At 39.6% G+C, this 23,258-nt stretch overlaps 1 protein-coding gene across 1 annotated transcript; it reads left to right on the top strand.

Annotated features, from left to right (window-relative positions):
- Positions 1–214: 214 nt before the first annotated feature.
- LOC136700220 (CD209 antigen-like protein C) lies at positions 215–9,935 on the top strand. The gene is made up of 6 exons (XM_066675504.1): positions 215–233; positions 861–950; positions 2,792–2,863; positions 7,616–7,773; positions 7,959–8,071; positions 9,522–9,935. Exons 1-6 carry the CDS (start codon positions 215–217, stop codon positions 9,673–9,675), a joined length of 606 nt encoding a protein of 201 aa, XP_066531601.1. The 3' UTR covers positions 9,676–9,935.
- The last annotated feature ends 13,323 nt before the right edge of the window (positions 9,936–23,258 follow it).

The following is a 23,258-nucleotide window of genomic DNA, read 5'->3' on the forward strand; positions in this document are numbered from 1 at the left end:
GATAAAGGAAGAAACAAAACCAGAAAACAAAGACTTGTGTCATTTTCTATTAAATATATTTTCTACTTTTAAATTCTGATATGTCATAAACTTTATCAGTTTTTGATTAGAATTTAAAAGATAAAGAAGCAGTTTTCTTTTAAATTTCCTCTAGAACAAAGGGTTCATATAATTATTTGGGAGTTTGAAGTGGCAGTGTGATTTTTTTCAGATGATGGGGACCACACTTACTGGTCAGTGAGAGAGAAGAGTTCTCTTTGCTCTAGAGGACGTCTGAAGTGTGTCGTACCTGTGCTCTCTCTCCTTCTGCTCTGTGCTTTAGTGGGTCTCTGTGCTGTGGGGATCCTCTGTGAGTATTCAGAGTTTCACTCTCTAGTGCAGCACACTGAATGTTGAATATCGTCTATGTTTTAGATCTTTGCAGCACTGTCTGTTAAAAAAAAAAAAATCCCTGAATAATACAAGTGAAAAGTTAAGAAGTAAAGAAAGAACTTTAGAAGAACTAAACAATAAAAATAAAAAAATAAACCTCTAAAAGTCTATGTAACAAAAAGTCAAAAATAAAAAATAAACAAACAAACAAACAAATAAATAAATAAATAATGGATGGATGGATGGAGTGGATTTTGCAGTTCCACACACCACATCATTCACTCTTGGGTACTTAATTAACCAGCACCCTTTCAAGCTTTCTAATTCTAATTCCTCTCATTACATAATGGTGCAGGGGAAAATTAGCATTCAAAATGAATATTTTTTTTGGTGGGGTTTTAAAAAATATTTTTTTTCACAGCACTGTTAATCCCATGTTTTGTCTCATTGTGTGATTTTCCTCTGGTGTTTTTTTCTTTAATGAACAGATTTCAATAAAGGAGTTTCGTTGGAAGCACTGAAGAAGGATTATTCCAGATTTGTAAAAAGATTCTCAGAGCAGGAACATAACGCCAAAGGTACGTCTGAAGAGTCTTTACTTCCTGTTTTATGTTTTCCTGTTTGTTCGTGGGTTTAATAGGGTATTAAACATGGACAGAATTTTGTGCACAGGGATGTGAAAGTAGTGAGAGTGAAGCTATGCCGTAGTCGGATGCGCACCTCTCCAGAAGTTGTGTACTACATAGGGTTGAAGATGATGTTTGAAATTCAGCTCTAGAGGTTTGGCGGTGTAATTGCAAAGCGATGCAAATGCTAATGCACAAGTATAAACGTTCACAATGGTATAGGATGTAACGGTATTGGTATTCATATTTCAGTACACTGCTGTAAACTTAATTGTACTAGGGGGAGCCCCAGGAGCAGAAAAAAAAGAAACCCAAATCTTACCTAGTGTTCCTAAATTAGTAAAAAATATGTTCTTGTGCAGAGACACACTAAAGGCCAATGAAGTTAAAGCATTTCAGGGCTCAATAACTTGTTTCTGAATGCAGTTGTTTTCACTGTTTAGTGGTTTTCTGGCAATGTCCTCAATATCCACTGACTGTGACTCTCGACCTGTGGACTCTGCTGCTTGGTTGACCCTGTGGTCTATTTCCAAATACAGACATGCTAAATCTGCTGTTATTTATAATGATTGTCAATCTTGGGACCCATTTTAACCCCTCCATGTACTCTAAATTTTGTTTTTATTTTGGTTTGTTTGTTTTTTTTTTATGTTCTTTGTATTGCTCTGTTTGTCCTTTGATGTTCTTTGTTCTGTGCTAATTTTGTTAATGCTTTGGGTTTTTTAAAAGTGCTTTATAAATAAAATGTATTATTACATATGTTTTATAATTACACACCTACACAAATATATCTCATGAACGATTCACATATATTTCAGTTGAAATGTAAAAATAGTAATGTTTAAAAAATTTACTACATTTTTTAAAACATAAGACTAAAATATGTCATGAAAAAGTGACTGTGTGAGCCGTGGCGAGCAGAGTGGCAGTGAACTCAGGCTTTCCCTCTTTGTAATAGTTAGCTTCTGTTTTGAATTTCCTGCCCCAACTTATATAGTGTAACTTATATAGTGTTATTTAGGGAATATTGTGTAAGTAAATAAAGAACTAAACTCACTGACCCAGCAGAGCACTTTGAGGAGGTTAACTGTGAGTTTAGAGTACCCTTGGAGCCTTTCAGCAGAACTTAGTATTCTCCATATTGGAAATGTCAGTCTGGTGTTGATTCTCACTCTTTCTTAGAGGCTTTTTGGCTAAACATGTTCTTTATTTCAGTGGAGGAACATGTGAATTGTTGTGTTGTCCTGAATGTTTGGTAGTGGACTCCACCATCTTGCTCAGAGAAAGCTTTGTGGACAATGTCCATCTCACTGGGGAAGGAAAAACTAAGTAGGGGAAGGTCCAGTTTTCCTGAGGGTGGAACTATCTGTTCTCCCATAAGTGAGAACAAGGTCTTGAGAATAGCAAAACAGAGCAAAGTGTGGCTTCTTTCTCTGCTCAGGACGCTGTAACTCCACCACATCTTCACACTGAGTCTTTTGATGCTATATAAATGTGTAAAATCTAGGATAATGGGATACAATTTTTTGAATTATTATTGAATTATAGAATTAAGAAGTAAGATAAATGAATTATTATAATGAATTATAAGTAAATTAAAAGTAAATATTTATATCAAAACATAGAATCAGAACCCTTACAAATGGTACTACTTTCATATTATAAATCAACAGCTTGGGAAACTAGTGATTATTTCAAAAATTCAAAATGAGAAAATAGATCCAGGAACAGTAAATACCTGCTGACGCTCTATTTCCAGGAAAAAGAAACATTGAAGGTCTTTTTTTCATTAGAAACAGAAAGGAAGTATGAAGAGTTGAAGGCTGATCACCGCAGGGTGGAGGGACTTCTTTCTCAGTGCAATGGTGAGATGCACAAACACACCTCAACTTTAACCCGATGGACCCTATTTATATAGCTATTTTGCTATTCCGTTTTTTTGTCAGTGCCTCTTTCAGTTGCATTTAAACAGTAATTATGTGACATAGCCATATTCAATATGTTGTTTTATTTTCTAAAGAACCTTTGCTACTTTGCTAATATGTAATCACTTGAGGATTTCATGCTGACCGATAAATCAATTTTTCTATAAATTTGTCATGTTTTGACCAAAAATTGTACCTAGTGCCTGCTTTTTTTTTTTCATATTTCTCAATGTATAGCCTTGAAATCATATTCCCACATCAGATATCTTGACACAGATTGTTAGTGTGAGGTGTCTTTTAGTTGAAAACATAAGCATTTTTGATACTAATTTATTACATGTCATATTACTGTGACAAAATAAATTTGTAGCATCAGACGAACATATTATTCTTGATATTCTAAGCTCTGGGATGTATGACTGATAAAGTTCTGACAGTCACAGCAGGCCCAGATTTTCAGGAATTTAGTTCAGGGCAAATATGGACAATATCCCAACAAATAAAAAACATTTTGGTACTTTGGCAGTTTTCTCAGATGCTGATAATATTTACAATTATTATTATTATTATTATTATTATTATTATTATTATTATTATAATCTTTTAAAAATATGATGAAATAATACGTGTTTATTTAGAATACACACAATAAAGAATTATTTAAGCTTTTTAGTTTATATTTGTTGATCTAATGCAGTATTATTTGATGTGAAACCTACAAAAACCTTGAAAAACTATAAATCAATAATAGGAATATGTTTTTGCTGATGATTCATATTTTTCTACCCAGAGAGAGCGTTTGTTGACGTTATGTGAGTCAAAACGAAACTGAAAGTAAACACCGTTGTTCTTGTCCCTTTGCAGCGTCTACATTTATGATTGTAGTGAATATCATTAGAATCTTTCATGACAAGGACATAAGACAAAAATTTTGAAGGAACGCCTTGATTTTTAGGTGGTTTTTCACACTGGATTACTCCCAGAGGCTTTACAGCACTGCGATGAGAGCGCTATTTTTAGAAACGGTAGGATCTGCGCTTTCGTACAGTATACGGAGCTCACAGACACATTCAGACATTCAAGACTTACAAAGCTATTATATATTTAGTTATATAAGGTGTGTTTTTCACCCCGCAAATTGCGGGGTTCGGGTTGAAACTGTGTATTGTGGCATCACCGTGCTCCCTGGTCTGTGGGACCATTTGGGGGTAAAAGAGACATTCATGTGTCTGTTGTTTACATTCATTTTTGTGTGTGTGTGTGTGTGTGTATCTTTATGCATTCTATTGATGTTAGTGAACACTTGGGTTTTTTGGGAAGCAGTGAGCTACTGGGTGATCTACTTTGTAAAGTTTCTCTGGAGCCTGTACAGGTGCTGGTCATAAAATTAGAATATCATGAAAAAGTTTATTTATTTCAGTAATTCCATTCAGAACGTGAAACTTGTATATTTTACTCATTCCTTACACACACACAGACAGATATATTTCAAATGTTTATTTCTGTTAATTTGATGATTATAACTGACAACTTATGAAAACCCCAAATTCAGTATCTCAGAAAATTAGAATATTGTAAAAAGGTTCAATATTGAAGACACCTGGTGCCACACTCATAATCAGCTCATTAACTCAAAACACCTGCAAAGACCTTTAAATGGTCTCTCAGTCTAGTTCTGTAGGCTCCACAATCATGGGGAAGACTGCTGATTTGACAGTTGTCCAAAAGGCAACAACTGACTCCTTACACAAGCAGGGCAAGACACAAAAGGTCATTGTGAAGAGGCTGGCTGTTCACAGAGCTCTGTGTCCAAGCACAATTGATAGAGAGGAGAAGGGAAGGAAAAAATGTGGTAGAAAAGTGTACAAGCAATAGGGATAACCTGGAGAGGATTGTGAAACAAAACCCATTCAAAAATGTGGGGGAGATTCACAAAGACTGGACTGCAGCTGGGGTCAGTGCTTCAAGAACCACCAACACACAGACGTATGCCAGAGATGGGTTTCAGCATCACATTCCTTTTGTCAAGCCACTCTTGAACAAGAGACAGTGTCAGAAGCGTCTCACTATGTTCTCTGATGAAAGTAAATTTTGCATTTCCTTTGGAAATCAAGGTCCCAGAGTCTGGAGGAAAAGAGGAGAGGAACAGAATCCACGTTGCTTGAGGTCCAATGTAAAGATTCCACAGTAAGTGATGGTTTGGGGTGCCAAGTCATCTGCTGGTGTTGGTCCACTGTGTTTTCTGAGGTTCAAGGTCAACGCAGTCGTCTACCAGGAAGAGCACTTCCTGGTAGCACTTTTAGAGCACTTCATGCTTCCTGCGGCTGACCAACTTTATAGAGATGCAGATTTCATTTTCCAGCTGGCCTTGGCACCTGCACACAGTGCCAAAGCTACCAGTACCTGGTTTAAGGAGCATGGTCTCCCTGTTCTTAATTGGCCAGCAACCCCCCTGACCTTAACCCCATAGAAAATCTATGGGGTATTGTGAAGACAAAGATGCAATACACTAGACCCAACAATGCAGAAGAGCTGAAGGCCACTATCAGAGCAACCTGGGATCTTATAACACCTGAGCAGTGCCACAGACTGATCCACTCCATGCCACGCTGCATTAATTCAGGCAAAAGAAGCCCCAACTAAGTATTGAGTGCTGTACATGTTCATACTTTTCATGTTCATACTTTTAAGTTGAGGATTTTTAAAAATCCTTTTTTTCTATTGGTCTTAAGTAATATTCTAATTTTCTGAGATACTGAATTTGGGGTTTTCATTAGTTGTCAATTATAATCATCAAATTAAAAGCAGTGTCAGGACTGACATAGGCGGACGCACTTGTAATAACAGAAAAGACTTTATTGATAACAAAAGATAACAAAACAGAGACAGACAGACTTGGATAATGCGACAGGATACTTAAACAAAGAAAGACAGAGAGAGAGACTTGGACAGAGTTACCGTACAGGGAGAGCTAAACAGAGATCTGGACAAGGAGAACTAAACAGACAAACTTAGACAGAGGGACCTGAAAAGAGACCTAAACAGAGAGCGCTAAACCAAAGAAGTACATGAAGCACAAGGAAGGAACAGACAAACCAGACTGACATTCAAAGGGAAGCAAATCGAAGCGAGGAACAGACGAGACAAACAGACTTGTGACAGACAGGCAAAGGTGAAGTGAAAACTAGACGAACCGAGGAAAGGGATCAAGCAACAAACAAGACAGACAGACTGGAGTGAGCAAAACAAATGTCCAACAAACAAGCACAGACACAAAGGGACTTTTATACACACTAGGACACCGGAGACTGATAATGAGAGGGCAGGATTACAAATGAGACACAAATGGGGAAACTGACGAGAGGGTGGAGCTAAGGCGGGACTATGGCAGAAACGACCCAAAATAAACAGAACCATGTGCTCTTGGGGAACACAGACATGACAGGACCAGGGCATGACAAGAAATAAAAACTTGAAATATATCAGTCTGTGTGTAATGAATGGGTATAATATACAAGTTTCACTTTCTGAATGGAATTATTGAAATAAATCAACTTTTTCATGATATTCTAATTTTATGACCAGCACCTGTACTTCCTTAAAAAGCAAAAGTTTAAAAGATGGCATGTGACTCACACATCATGTGCCACAGTATTTAAGGAGCAATCTATAATAAGGACAGCAAGCATTTAAAATGGGTACTACAGTCTGAACAACTGAGAGAAAAAGAATGTACCATAAACAACCTATTTACACAGAAAAGTGGGCATCACTTCATTAAAATCTATGCTAGTGAAAGGCAAAAAAGTGAAACAGCTTCCAGAGTTTACCATTTTCATATTTGCCTTTCCATTTCCACCTTAAATGTTTCACTAGAAGAGGCAGATGTTATCTTCCTTATCAAATGTCATTTTAACAGGCAGATGTGTAAAAGGCTGTGGCTGGGGCTGGGGCTGGGCCTGGGGTAAGGTTGCCTGCTAAACCTTAGGTTGCCTGCCTGCTAAGGTTGCCAGTAGAGGGAGACATAGAAACATTCATTCATTCATTATCTGTAACCGCTTATCCACTTCAGGGTCGCGGTGTGTCCAGAGCCTACCTGCAATCATTGGGCGCAAGGCAGGAATACACCCTGGAGGGGGCGCCAGTCCTTCACAGGGCAACACAGACGACATAGAAACACTATTCCTTAATTTCAGGCTATCAGCTCCACCTGGGCCACTCCTTTTTAAATGAAACTAACCCCCACAACAATGCTCAGTCTTGGGTTTCTTTTTCAGAATGCTACAGAGGGCAACCTAGCAATGCCCCTTGAGTTTTCTCCTGGGTCTCCCTTCTCTCTGCTTTTAGGTTCTCCCCCAGTCCTTTCCATTTGAGCTTGCCTCTAAGGGTTTTAACTTTTTCCTTTTCTTTTAATTAAAAAATAAATGAATAAACGGCAGTATTGTGGCAGAGCAAGTAATGTCGCAGTCACACAGCTCCAGGGACCTGGAGGTCATGTGTTCAAGTCCTGCACCATTTATCCTGCACACTGTAGGGTTACATATGAATAAACTAAATGTTGTGATTAACATTATGGACAGATATGATTAATTGAAGTACATTGTTTAAAAAACCATAATCGGACACCTTTTATCGGACAACCATCAATATTCTTTGATGATTAATATTTTGTTGTTAAAATCATTTCACCAGAAACTTGTCAGGAATGTGCACAGTTAGAAGAAAGATGGCTGTCATTTGGGGTAAAGTCTTACTACTTCTCCAGTAATCTACTGAACTGGGAGATGAGTCGGGATGATTGCACTAAGAAAGGAGGACATCTGGTTATAATCACCAGCAATGAGGAGCAGGTGAGTCTGTGTCCTGACTTTTTTTTATATATTTTAATACAAGTGTCTTGCACATGTCTGTCGAAGCCTGTTTATAGAACATTAAAATATAAATCACTGCACCCAGAGCATGTCAGAGGACTCCAGCACAGTGGAGTGTAGTAAAAACCTGAAATGATGCCTCTCTGTGCTTCTTTACACCTTAGGATTTTCTGTCTTCAAAGTCTGGAGACTCATGCTGGATTGGGCTGAATGATTTGGAGACGGAGGGACAGTGGATGTGGGTGAACAACCAGCCCCTCGCTGAGACGGGAGTATCGTAAGAACTGTGTTGTCACACACCTCTCATATCATTTCCATAAAGCATTCGGATTAGTATTTCACATCCCAGTAAATGAACATCTGCAGACTGAAGTGCTGTGTGTTTACCTGTTTTACAGTGATGAAAAAAGTCTCAATAAAAATTAAATCCTTAGCACAATTACCAGAGAAATATTTAAAAATGCATTATTTAAACTTGTACAGTCCTCAGTATGAAATATATCCTGTGATTTCTGATACATTTAGAGGGAGGTGAAGAAGGTTAATACATCAGTTCAGATCGATATTCTAACACTAATATCATGGCAGCCCTAATCTTAATGACTAAATTAAACCCTGTGATTTCACACTGGACAGAAGAAAGCAAAAATAAACTTAGTTTGCATGTGTAGAAGTCTGCTATTAAAACCAGTACATTACAATATCACATCCGGTCAGGACATATTTTAATCACATTTATATTCCACACACAATAATAATCATACATAAAGTAAGATGTAAAATATCCTATGCCAGTCCATTACAGCTTCACATAAGGCCTGCCCCATTCTCTTCCTACCTGCAGTCACAACATTCCTGCATCATCTACCTTTGGCTATTTAAGTCCTAACCCAAACCATTGGGGTTGCTGTCTATGATTAATTCAGCAACCAGCTACACCACCACTAACTCACTGAACCCAGCCCTTGTGTACCCAACTTGTGTACCCAAAGTCACTGCATCACTAGCACTTCACAGGGGTCATCAGTTAGGCATCTTTTCTAGTCAGTGTTTTGCTGAATTAAGCCCACGACAACTCCAGAAGGCTCAACCATCCTTCAACAACTGTAAATCCACACTGGCCTCACTGGTGACTAAGGCTATACCTAGCCCCACTAGCACCGTTAATGCATGATCAGTGCCACCAGTTCCATGTGAACTTTTTTTAATATATCACCTATAGCCACCTATAGCGCGCATGGGTTTCCTACCACGGTCCAAAAACACACATTGATAGGTGGATTGGCAACTCAAGTGTCCGTGTGTGAGTGAATGTGTGAGTGTGTCGCCCTGAGAAGGACTGACACCCCGTAAAGGGTGTGTTCCTGCCTTGCGCCCAATGATTCCGGGTAGACTCCAGACCCACTTTGACCCTCAGCTGGATAAGGGTTACAGACAATGAATGTATTGGAGAATTAATCCTCATTTCACCTTCTCTCACAACTCTATGATGTCGGGGGGACAGTGAGTGTAAAACAATGAGCAGTTGTAGTTCAATTAAAAGCTCCTTATCAGTCATCTACCTATTGGCTCACTCATTTACACACTCTTGCCCCTCTAATCACTCTCACTCTTACATGCACTCACTCACTCATTCACTCACTCACTCATTCACTCACAGTAAACACACTGCTCCATTCTCTGTTCTGCTCTCAGCATTAGTGAGTGATGTTTTCTAATTTGTGCAGCTTCTGGCTTAAGAGACCGAACGGATTTGATGAACCTAACAACTTTAGACTGGTGGATTTTTCAGGAGAGAACTGTGCTTTGCTGTTGAGTGAATATGCAGCATGGAACGATGTGTCCTGCCGTGAAATGAATAAATACATCTGTGAGAAGTAAAATACTCTTCCTTAAATAAAACCATTGAGCTCATTCTGAATAATATTTAAAAACACCACTGAACAATAGAAATGAATGCTTTGGAACACTTGCACATGCCAAGCAAGGGCTGTGCAAATATAAAGCACCTCCGCACTGGACTGTGGAACTATTCCCTGAACAGATGGAACCCCATTCAGTACATTGAGGGTGAGCTGGAGTGATATTTGTGATCCACAGTTAATCACCCAACAGATCCATCAATCAACCGTCAACTCAGAACCTGACCTCACTAATGCTCTCATGGCTGAATGCTGTTGTATACACACTTTTGGACACAATGTTTCTGTAAAAATGATGCAGATGAAAAGACATGTTTGAAATGAAAGAAATGTATTCTAACAAAAATAATTTTGTACAAAAATGTATTTATACAGATTTTTTCAAGCCTTTCTAGGTACAGTCCTTTAGGTTCAAAGTGGGAGAGGTTCTGAATTTGAGGCACTTGCCAGACCTCTGCCACTAGAGGGTGGCTTGTTATTGTTGACCAGTTTTTCAAATGTTTATTAAAATACAGCTGTGACATCTGGACTATGCCTCTAATGAATATTTGTATGATTAACAAGTGTGTTTCCTTGGGGTCTGGAGTGTGTTTAAATGTACGGGAAACCCTCCACTGTTTTTTTTTTTTTGTACAATAAAGGACTGCATGTTTTGACTGACTGTACAGTCCACAAATGGAAATGAAGGTCATTCATCATTCTGAGATGATATGTCACAAAACCGAGGTTAGAACAGAGGATGTTTAAATGTCTCTGTTTTAAACACCCAATAAACAAATAATTATGACTTTATTTTGTGATTCATAAAAACACATATCCTAATAGTGAAGAGAAAATATATAAGGATATATAACTCATCCTGCAGTAAAGTGATGGAGGTATGAGTTGTGATGAATTGGGATGTACTGATATGGGAATTCTGGGCTGATGCTGAAATTTGATATTATACATGTAAATATCTGCTGATGTCAATATACATATTTATAAAATACAGAAAAACAATATTCCCCAGATTAACATTATAGACATAAGTAACATTTATTAAATTTTTAGCTTTTAAATGACTCTATGCAAACAGTAAAATGAAAAGTGTATCCTGGGCCATTCTTAGCTACATTTCATTAGCTAACTGCTCCTCACAGAGAGAAATCACAGCTTTAAACATCTGCAGACATTATGGTTGTACTGCTGTAGCAAAGTCAGTGTACGACCTAAGAGTATAATGTCACTAACCAATTAAAAATATGTACCTCCCAAAATAGTAACTTTACAAGAGAAAGAAAAGAAATGACCTTCTTAACGTAGGTTCGGTGCCTTTTTATTGGTCCATTCACACAGTTTGAAAAAAAAAAAACAGCTGCTGTGTTCAAATGATGTAGTACACTAAAATTTCACAAACATGTAGATACACTTTTTTCATTGAAGAGCAGCAAATATATAAATGCATCAGCAATTATTGTTTGAAAAATCAGCAAAAATAAAGCTTCAGCTGATGCAGAGAATCTTTTAAAAAGCAGTTATGTGCTGATTCTGTTATTCAGATATTATCCTTCATCACAGACAAAACTAACAATTTTCTCTTTTCACTGTGTGTGTGTGTGTGTTTGTCACAATATGTCACAAGTGTATGTATACACCTTTTGCCCACATTGTGTTCCAGTATTTTTTTTTTTGTCCATTAAAAAAGGAAACCCAGTGTCCTCAGTGTTCATGGATTTGTTAATGAATGATAAACACACAGATGTTGTTATAAATAGTGTTCAGCTGAGAGTGTACTATAAATAAAGCTTATCCATGTGTTTGTGTAAAAGTCTCAGCTTCTTTCAGCTGTTCAGAGCAGCTCCTGACCCACAGCTGTCTTTAAAACTGCGCATCACATTGACACAGACCACAACGACTGTGATTGATCAGTAGTCAGACGGACATTGTTTATGTTGAACTGAAGAAGTACAGGAACATTAACTCCTCTTCTCCACACAGAGACACAGACAGCAGCAAATGCATGTCGAGAGATTTCCTCAGACATGGTGTGGACGCCAGGGATGAATAAAAATGTTGAACAGAGAAAAAAGGACCTCTCCGGAAAAAAATAAGCTGGAGTATATGGGTAAAACATGCCGGCTTTGTATTTTTTTCTTTCCTGGCACCTCATGTACTGCATAGTATAGTGGAAGATGTTTGACATTCAGTGGTGAGGTGGTGTAATTGCAGAGTCAAGAGTCAAGAGAGTTTTATTATTAATTCTGCATATGTATAGGACATACAAAGGATTGAAATTATGTTACTCTCCTCTCCAAGATGCGGTAACATTTAACAAAAAATAGACTAAATTCAACTAAGCTAAGTATATAAATATATGAAAGTGAACAAACAGAAGACAAGTGTAGGACATACGATACCAGCAGCTCACTGATAGACATACATGAGTCAATGGAACACTGACTGAAGACAGTAACCTGATTTGGAGGTAGGATACTGGATGTACAAGGCAGTGTAAACAATAGTGCAAGATAATCATAATAGAAGGAGGTGGGATACTGTATGTACAGGGCAGAGTAAACAGTAGTGCAAAATAATTGTAATAGGAGGAGGTAGGATACTGGATGTACAAGGCAGAGTAAACAATAGTGCAAGATAATCGTATAACAACTAAATAAAGTGAACAAGTGCATACCTTTTGAAAAAGTTGCAGTTAGGACTGATGAGGAGCTTAAGTGACAGTACCAATATAAACAGACCCAGTGTCAGTAGTGCAAATACAGGGATATGAAACCTGGAGGCTGGTTAAAGTGATTGAGTGCCTGCCTGATTTTCAAAGTCACAGTTGGGTAATTGATGGTAATTGATGAGGTTGCTGAGTAGTGTGTGTAGGGGGCATAAGTGGGAGGGGGGGCAGAGCAGGGAGAGAGTTCAGCATTCTCACAGTCTGATGGATGGAGCTATCCCTCAGTCTGCTGGTCCTAGCCCTGAGACTACGCAGTCTCTGCCCTGATGGTAGCAAGCTGTGTAGCGGGTGGGTGGGATCACCTGTCAAGCAGAGGGCTTTTCGTAAGAGAAGGGAGCTGTATAAGTCCTGAAGGCAGAGGCGAGAGGTACCAATGATCTTCTCAGCAGTTCTCACAATACGCTGGAGGGTTCTGCGGCAGGATGCTGTGCAGGCCCTGTACCACGCAGTGAAACAGCTAGTCAGGATACTCTCGATGGCCCCACTGTAGAAGGTGATCATGATGGGGGTTTCTTAGCTTGTGGAGAAAGTAGAGCCATTGGTGAGCCTTCTTGGCCAGTGATGCTGTGAAAGTGATGCAGACACCAACGCAGAAGTATAAATATTCACAACGGCGTAGAGCTCTTGTGTAGACACAGAAGTATAAATCGGCCTTAAGTCTAATCCCAACCCTAAACATAAAACTAAACTCTAAGTTTCAAAAGATGAACCTAACACTAAACCTGACACCAAGCCTAAACCTAACAGTAAGTTTGTAAAGTTTAGAAACATTAATTTACAACACTGTTCCTGTGGCTATTCTTCAGGTTTATTACAGACAGTTAGTGTGGATTTAATAAACAGCGCCACCACTGGACGGGAGATCAGTGACTGTAAAATAATGAGGACATTTCCACCTGCTTGCATCAGTCCGTCTGCTGCGGCTTCATTAAAGCCCTGCACTCCTGGGTCTAATCACAGTGGCGACATGAAAAACTCCTCAGGCTTCAATGGAGCAATTGATTCCCTCTGTGTGTTTCCCATTACTGATAGAGTATGGTGACATTTAAATTATTATTTAAATTTGTACTGTTTTATGTTTGTTTGAATATCTGATAGGACTGACTGTTGCTTATATAGTAATCTTAATTGTTACGTTTATCCATCCATCCATCCATCCATCCATTTTCCACCGCTTATCCGGGTCCGGGGTGGCGGGGGAAGCAGTCCGAGTAAAGAAACCTAGACCTCCCTCTCCCCAGCCACTGCTTCCAGCTTCTCTGGGGGTATACCGAGGCGTTCCTAGGCCAGTTGAGACATGTAGTCTCTCCAGCGTGTTCTTGGTCCACCCCAGGGCCTCCCTGTTGGACATGCCCGGAACACCTCACCAGGAAGGTGTCCATGAGGCATCCAGACCAGATGCATGAACCACCTCAACTGGCTCCTCTTGACATGGAGGAGCAGCTGCTCCACTCCGAGTCTCTCCCGGATGTCCGAGCTCCTAACCCTGTCTCTAAGGGAGAGTCCAGAAACCCTGCGGAGAAAACTCATTTCAGCCGCTTGTACCCACGATCTCGTTCTTCCGTCACTACCCAAAGCTCGTGACCATAGGTGAGGGTTGGGACGTAGATTGAATGATAAATCGAGAGCTTTGCTTTTCTGCTCAGCTCTCTCTGACAACGGGCAGCCCTGACGGAGTCCAACTCCAACTGGAAACCAGTCGGACTTACTGCCAGCCATATGAACCAGACTCTTGCTCTGTTTATACAGGGACTGGATGGCTCTCGAGGCAGTTGCCAAGCTGCTCATGCTTTGCCCTTTGAAGAATAGTGGCGGATCAACAGGATGAGACAACAGATAAGGCAGCTCAGACACTCCTGACTAGTTTTTATGCAGATGATTGCTTGACTTCAGTAGAAACAAAACAAGAAACAATCATTCTGGCCAAGGACCTGAAATTTCTCTGTAAAAAGGGTGGATTTCACTTGATGAAGTGGATGAGTAATTCAAGAGCCTTTCTATCATCTGTTCCTGAGCAAGCGCGAGCCACAGAAGTCAAGACTCTAGACTTGGACAGCAGGTAGTTGTCTGTAGAAAGAGCCTTAGGGTTTACTTGGTGTACTAAAACTGACACATTCTCTTTCAACATCAATGGGCAAAACAAAACCCCTACAAGAAGAGGAATCTTATCAACGAAACTGATCCTGAGAGACCTTTGTAAAGATCATACTGGATGGGAAGAGGACATCACAGAGAACCACATGAAACGATGAATACAATTAATAGTTGATATACATAAGCTTTCCAGTTTTAAAGTCAAGAGATATTTTAGTCCTACAAGCTTTGGACCTGTCAAGACAGCACAGTTGCCTAGTTTTTCGGATGCCTGCGAGGACAGTTATGGGACTCTGACCTACCTTGCGTTGACCAATAGGCATGATCAGATGTCCTGTTCATTTGTAATGGCCAAGTCCAGAGTGGTACCACTCAAACAGATAACTGTACCCAAAATGGAACTTACAGCTGCAACTGTGGCAGTCAAAATGGATCAAATGTTAAGACAGAAACTGGACATGCAGTTGGAGGAGTCATTGTTTTGAACGGACAGCATGACCGTCCGCAAAATCGGATGGTCAAAATAATGACCGTAGTGGGGCTATTCTTCATCAATGGAAACCTCAAGGCCACTGGATATGTGAATTTGCTACATGATGATGTGTTTCCTTCTTTATGCACTGAAGCTGGCACATTCCCTGAGTTTTTCCAGCAAGGTGGTGCACCACCACATTATGGGTGTCAGGTCCGAGCATTCCTAGATGAACAGTTTTCTGGAAAGTGGATTGGTCGTCGTGGGCCAGTTAAATGGCCACCAGTCTTTTAGACTTTTATCTTTGGGTTGTCTGAAGGCAATTGTCTATGCTGTGAAGATACAAGATGTGCAGCACCTGAAACTACAGATACTAGAAGCCTGTGCTAGCATTTCTCCTGTGGTGTTCAAGACCAATCAAGTTCATTGTTAGAAGAAGATCCAGAGATTAAAACACACGCTGTGTCTTGTGTCATCAGAGCTGAAGAAAACAAAGATGCTTTGGGCAAACTTATTGCATATTATTCTGCTTGGCATTGCTTAAAGGAGGCAGTAGTATGGTTCACTCAACTCAGAAGGATCTTGCTGAACTTGAGCCACAAAAGAGCAGAGCTGCAAAAGACAATCAGTGCATCAAATGGCAAACAGGATGGACAGCATAGTGCCATAGCTAAGGAAATGAAGAAATACAGAGAAAGCCTGAAAGACCTTTCAATTTGTATGGCAAATTTGACAAATACTGAACTTAATTTCAAGACTCTGTTACAGGGAAAGAACCAAGTTAGAAGGAGTAGCCATATATACAAGTTGGATCGGTACCTTGATGAAGGAGCATTGAGAGTTGGAGGAAGGTTGATGATGGCTTGCACACACTGTTGTGTTAAGTGGAGTCCATAATCAATAGCAGACCTTTAACAAGGATGTCAGAACATTCAAATGATCTCAAAGCACTCACTCCAAATAATCTATTACTGATGAAAACGAAGCCTACAATACCACCAGGGGGTTTTGAAAAGAACACATGTTGGATCTGTTCTGGGGCATATGGACCACAGAATACTTACCCCTGCTGCAAGAATGTCAGTGCTGGTCCAGGCTGAAAAGAAACTTTGCAGTTAACGACATTTTCCTGATTGTGGATCCTACATGTCCCCAAAACTCATGGATGATGGGCCGCATTATCAAGACTATGCCAGATCCCAGAGGCAATGTTCGGAGTGTGCAAGTGTAGACAAAGAGCAGAATCCTGGAAAGACCTGTAACCAAGTTATACTTGTTACAGGAAGCAGTGTAAACGAACATAAAAGACCGTTAGTATTATTATTCATGGTTAAATTTGGAAATTTAGAATATATGTTTATTGTTTGATTAAGAAAGTGAATGGCTCTATTTCATTTAAGTAATTGATGTAGTCCCCATGCCTATACAATTAGGGTTGGGCATGTTAGAGCCATAAAGGAAATAAGTGAATGAATGAATATTTCATAGGACTAACTGTTGTTTCTTTAGTAATGTTAATTGTTATGTTTATTTTTGCTTAATGATATTAATTCATGTATGATGTCACTCTGCTGAAGCAGTAAGCTGTGTGAGTAACGTAGAGGGTCTAAGCGCAACAGTCTTCATGGAACCATACCAATCTCCTATATATTTTGAAGTAATTATAATGTAAAATATCCTATGCCAATCCATTAGAGCTTCACATAGGGCCCACCCCACCCTCTTCCTACTGGCAGCCAAACAATTTCTATCGTTCCAATCCTACAGCTACACCCCAAGGTGGCTGTGGCCATTTATGATTTGATCAGCAACCAGCTACTCTTAACATCTATGGTTACTTATTGAGCCTATCACATGAGTACCCAAACCACCCACTTCATCACTAGTTCTTCACAGGGGTCATCACGTAGGCACCTCCCCTCCTCTGTGTTTCACTGAATTAAGCCCACGACACCTCCAGAAGGCTCAACAGTGAAGTATGGTGTCCCCGACCTACCCCCTCCAAGCCAGCTTTCCAGTCCTACCTTACCCTTTACCATCAACAACTGTAAATCCACACTGACCTTCCTGTGGCAGACCTAGCCCCACTGGCACTATTAATGTAGGCTCAGTGCCACCAGGCCCATGTGATCTTAACATGCTACATCACCAACCACCACAACAGCACCTCTACAGTGCATTTCCCCAACTGATCTGTGTCCCCCTTATCCACAACCACTGAGTAGACCTTTCAGATTTTTCTGATAACTCATTCACAGCTCCCCTTATTTTCCAGCCCCTGACGCTGAACTGCACAATCAGGGATGTGGTTGACTTGTGGTTTACTTTCAGAGTACAGCACCATGTCTGGCCTCAGTGTAGTTAACGCAATGGACTCTGGGACCTGCAGTTTTTTACTTACGTCCACCAGCAATTTCCAATCTTGCGTGTCACCTCATCTACCAATATTTATAGCCTGTACATGCTCTTGAATATGTTTCCCTTCACACACAAATCTATTCACTTTATTATTATAACCACTCATCAATGCATTTACCTCCAAGGGTTTGGTATCCAACAAACAGGCTAAAACCCTTAGCACCTGATTATGTATCCATGTGTACCTGCCCTGCAACAAACTATCCTTGCAAGCTGATAGAATATGCTTCATCGTGCCAACCTCTGTACATAATCTACAACTTGGGTCGTCACCTACCCACTGTCCAAGATTTTGTGGATTTTGTGGACAGTTGGAAGGTCATCATATGTTGCTCCAAGCAAAAACTTAATACAACTTGCCTCCATCACCCACAATTCTTGCCAATTGAACTTCCACTTCTCTATATTCTCCCAGCAAAGCCACTGGCCATGTTTTGCCTGAGATGCAGCTCTTATGCCTGATCATGAATAAATCTTGTCGTCATTTGCCTTCTTTCTGGTGATGTGGTCTTCTAAATGCTTCCCATGAATCACCTGACCCAAGGCCCGCTCTCCCGCTTTGTACTTAGCCAAACACATCCCTTAGCCCATTTAAATTTCTCAACTAATCTTGTGAGTGGTAGATCCTGTACGTCTCTCCCATACCATGCCACACTACTTAAACACTGTGACACCCCTAGCCACTTCCTTATAGCCTTGTTCATAACCCTTTCCATCCTTTCTTCTGTGATAAAAACATCATAAACTGTCAACAGCCACCTAATACGAGGCATTAAGCCAAACTGTAGACAGCACAATTTCAACTTCCCTGGCAGACATGATTTATCAGTGCTATTAATCCTCTGAGGTCGAAGAATATTCCGGCGTATCAACGACCATTCGTGATGTTTCTATTAATATCTTAGCGATAGCACAGCACGGAAATACAGTTCAAACACTCTGTGAATGTGCAGAAACTACTTTTTTGATTGCATGTTATCGCGACTGTATGTGATACTGTACATCCTGAGTTATGAGCCTATGAATAAGCTTGAGACACGCCTCCTCTGCCACTTGCCATGTCTAACTGGTGGATTTGCTTGTTTTTAAGACTCTGATAAAACTAAATTCATTCATTCATTCATTATCTGTAACTGCTTATCCAGTTCAGGGTCGTGGTGGGTCCAGAGCCAACCTGGAATCACTGGGCGCAAAGCAGGGATACACCCTGGAGGGGGTGCCAGTCCTTCACAGGGTGATAAAAGTATTTCAATCACCAAAACAATTCCACATGATTAAAGGGATGTATTCACAAGAGATATAAAGATTTTCTAAAATTGGATTTAAGTCTTCAGGGTTAGAGACAGATTATCTCTTCATAAAATGCTCTAGGCCAGATGGGCCTCTCTTAACAAGAGAGCTGAGATTGTTCTGAACATTTTGGTATCAAACTTGTGGGCAATATATTATAATATAAGTATTTTAAAGACGAATTTCAGAATATTGAGAAAATGTCCTTAGACCCCAAAGTGTTAATAGCCTTCACCAATTCAGTCTTTATTCCCACGACTTGGTTGGTATCATTTAGTGCTTCACTATACCATTTACCTAAACTCTTTACTGGTCTTCACAGTACTGTAGGAATCCTTTTTCCATTTTTTTTTTCAAACAACAGACTTCTCGGTTTAACTTTAAGCTTAGCGAACCTTAGATTATCATTTAACTTCCCCAGCAATCGCTGTGTGCAAGGCACAGTAGTCATCAGGGCTATTATGTTGTCCATGTAACTCCTGATTGGGGGAAGGCAAGTACCATCATCCATTATTACTTCCATCCCCATCATAAACGCTAATGGTAAGATTGTACATTTAGCCATTACACCTATTTCTAACCACTGCAATGACTTAACAAATTCCCCTGTAGAAAAGCAAAGCTGAATGTCTTTGAAGGAACTATATTTTTAGAATTTTAATTGTAAAAATATTAATCTTTTTTTAATCTTTAAAATATTTATCTTTTAATCTTAACATTTTTGTTTAGTAAAGAGTTCAAATTGACACTGGTGTGGTGGTGGTGTGTTAGTGTGTGTTGTGCTGGTACAAGTGGATCAACCAAGGTTTTAAACTGCTTAGTGCTGAAAACACACACTATCACACTACTACCACGTCAGTATCACTTCAGCGCTAAGAATGATCCACCACCCACATCTGGTGAAATGGAGCCAACAAAGTATGCAGAGCAAAAGAAGGGCATAGTATGTTAGGTAATTTTAAAATTATGGCTGATTGGTGAAGTCACTTGAGAGTTGAAGAAAATTAAGCCCTGCCTGATCTATGTTAATTGGTTTGTAGTAAGGAACGCTGTCCAATCCCATCACAGGAGGGCATGTCTTTGTCAGAAAATGGGTGTGAATAAAACAATAACAAAGCGCTCCTCTACGGAATCAGATTTGTGCCAGAATGAATCGCACAGAAATTAATCTCAAACATAAAAATTATAACTGGCAAACAAAATATCCAGCTCTGATGTTTGTGCTCCATGTGCTCCACCAGGGAATGACAAGCTGCTTCCATCCTCAAACATCAGAAATCTTGGTATGATTTTTGATAGCAATCTCTCGTTTGAACATCATGCAAACCAAATCACCAGAATTGCCTTCTTTCATTTAAAAAACATCCATTAATCACTCTCTTTTATTGCTGCCGAAACTTTGATCCATGTGTTCATTACATTCAAAATTGACTACTGCAGTAGCATTCTCTATGATACATCTAACAAAATCCTAAATAAAGTTCAGTATATTCAGAACTCGGCTGCTTGTCTCCTCACTCACACTAGCTCACGCGATCGTATAACACCTGTTCTTCAAAAACTCAATTGGCTTCCTGTTCCCCAACACATTCTGTTTAAAATTCTTCTATTCACTCTCAAAGCTCTCCATAATCAGGCCCCGTCCTACCTCACTGACCTGCTCCATCATCACACACCTTCTCGTAGCCTTTGCTCTTCTGACACCAATCTTTTGTCCATTCCCATTAGGACTAGACACCAGACCTGGGGTGATAGAGCCTTCTCCACAGCTGCACCCTCCCTATGGAACTCTCTTCCTAAACCCATAAGAGACTGTTCTGATCTGTCCATTTTATGTCACTTCTCAAAACCCACCTCTTCAGATCTGGTTTTAAATAGTCATGTTATTATTTGTTTATTTTATTTTTATATGTAGTGTTTGTATTCCTGCTCTTTGGTTTCCACTCTCCTCCACATTTATTCCTTCATATGCTTATCATTTATTTTATAAATTGATTGTACCTTGTATTGCTTTGTTTGTGAAGTGTCTTTGAGTATCCTGAAAAGCGCTATATAAATAAAATATTATTATTATTAAGTAACTGGACCACTTCACTTGATGGGCGAGTTGAAGAATATGAACTTTGGCTCATAGTATCTAGAGGGGAGGCAGGTGACTAAGTGACTACCAGAAGGTCACAGGAGTCAGCAGCTAAAACTTGGGATTGAAGTGCTTGAACTTGGGGAGTACAAGTCTCTGAAGATGAAGGAGCCTGACTATCAACAGATACATCAAGGGTCCTGATGAATTTGAATGTGTGAAGAGCAGGGCACCTGATAATGTGTTCAAGGGTGGGAGTTGAGTTTGCTTGGGTAAACCACATGGTGCTGCGTCACACCCTTTAGAAGGATCAGAAGAGAGGTAAGGTTTCAGCTGATTGTAATGGACAATTTGAGAGTTATAAGACTTGTTCAAGAGATAATGGATCTTGTATGTCATTCCAGTACCGCCATCATCAGAACCAAGGCACTCCAGAAACTCAAATGGACCTTTCCAGTTAGGGGCAAGCTTATGTCTAGCTGTGGTGGGGTCGTTTAACCATACAAGGACTCCAGGATTCTAAGGAGTGTATCTAATAAACTTGTTGTACTGTTGCTAATATTTAACTTTTGTGTCAAAAGGCTATTGAGTGACAACAGCAAGACCTTGTGGACTAAAGGTGCTAAAGGTGAGGAAAGTCAGGACTACAAGATGCAAGAAACAACAGGATAAGAAGCACCTGTCTCAGTGGAAGGGTTGAAGATACACTGCAGGTGAATACAGACTTAGGGGCAGAGCTGGGCATTACACAAGCCTTGGAATAACAAAGCTGTGAGCCTGGGTACATTGCATAAATCTTTTTTATCTATATTATACAATTGTTCAGTACAAAAGAAAATGTGGAATATGTGGAAAAATAAAGGTTTCAAAATGAATTTAAAGGAGCAAACAGTCACGTTCTTTACTGAACCTCTATAAAATTCTTGTTATAGAGACACCTGGTGGCCTGGACATGTCAGAAATTCTGAACTAAACATTTTAAACACTGCTGCCTCCATGTGTGAGACCCACTATATGAAGCATAAACAGGTTCATTCAGTGACTACACGTAACAGAAAATTATAAAAAGTGGCACATTTAATATAATGAAACAATCACAGGGATATTTGTCCAGACGAAGGGAGGTAATTCTTCAATTCAGGTGAACTTTACTTCCAAGAAACAAAATGTAGAAATTATAAATACTCACATTAATAAACTTTGAAAAAGTTTTTGAAGATGAAAATGACTGATTACTGTCTTATTGAGTTTTGTATAACAACTTTCAGACAATATTCATATATGACTGGCTTTATTGCTTATATACACGCATTACAAGCCTTAGTGTGACTCTATCCTGGATGAGTATAGAGTACTCTGGTCTTAACGCAGACTGTGAGTGGTGACAATGACCCCAATAATTCCAGCTATTCCTGCAAACATTGAAAACAGGATTTGCCCTGGAACTGTTCACTTTCCCATGGCCACACCAGCAGCAAAACCTTTTTCAGAATTTTCACGGTGGTTTGATGCTGCAGCCCGTGTTTTAAAGCTTTCCCTGTGACAGCTCCTACTACTGATGATGAAAATCCTACCAGGAATCCATAACTAAATGTGCAAAAGTCTATAGACCTGTTGTTCTTTACCTGAATTCCACCAATGATTATACCAACTGCACTGATTACACAAAGAAATGTCTTTTGTGAATAAAGGCTCACTATTGCTTTTTGAAACGTGATATGTTTGATTGAGCATAGTGAAACATCTGTAGTGTTTAGCAGCTGTTTCCATTAGCATCCACCATGCTGTCTATTTTCTCTAGTAGCTGAGTAACCTGAAGTCTGTTTGCTGGATCTTTATTGTTAAGAACGTGATACCTACCACCACATTCCTCAACTAATTTTGACAGTCTTCTGTTTTTTAAATCTGGTCTTTAATTTTGGAGCCACTCAGCTCGTCTCCATGTGTAAAGAGAACAACTGTGTGTCTCAGGGCTTCCTCAACACTGTGTAAACAGTGTCACAATGTCTTCTTCTTGCTCAGTGAAAGTATCCATTGTGAAAACCAGAAGGAAGGCATGAAGCCCTGGAAAAGATGACTTCACACCTTTCTCTAGTTCCACAATGAGATCTTTCTTTGATAGCTTAGAGTGAAAGAAATTAGGGCTGTCAATCACATGAATGCTCCAGTTTGCGACAGCAGTACTTTGTTTTGAGCATGTGTCAGTTATTTAGGATATTCTGGAACCTGAGGGAAACTCATTTCTGCCCAAAATGATGTTTCGTGCAGAACTCGTTCCAACTCCTGTTCTCCTCACCAGCGGAACCTTGAGATCCCGATCAGTCATAACTTCACAGTTAGTGCGCATCATTGGAAAGCTAAACACAGACATGGAAAAAATCACTGCAGTTATAAAGAGAAGAAAACATTTTATTATATTAACCATCTCACCCCTATGACATGGCAGACAGATTAAATCGCAGA

Source organism: Hoplias malabaricus, chromosome 6 (assembly GCF_029633855.1).
Source record: "Hoplias malabaricus isolate fHopMal1 chromosome 6, fHopMal1.hap1, whole genome shotgun sequence".
In the NCBI taxonomy this organism is placed as follows: Eukaryota; Metazoa; Chordata; class Actinopteri; order Characiformes; family Erythrinidae; genus Hoplias; species Hoplias malabaricus.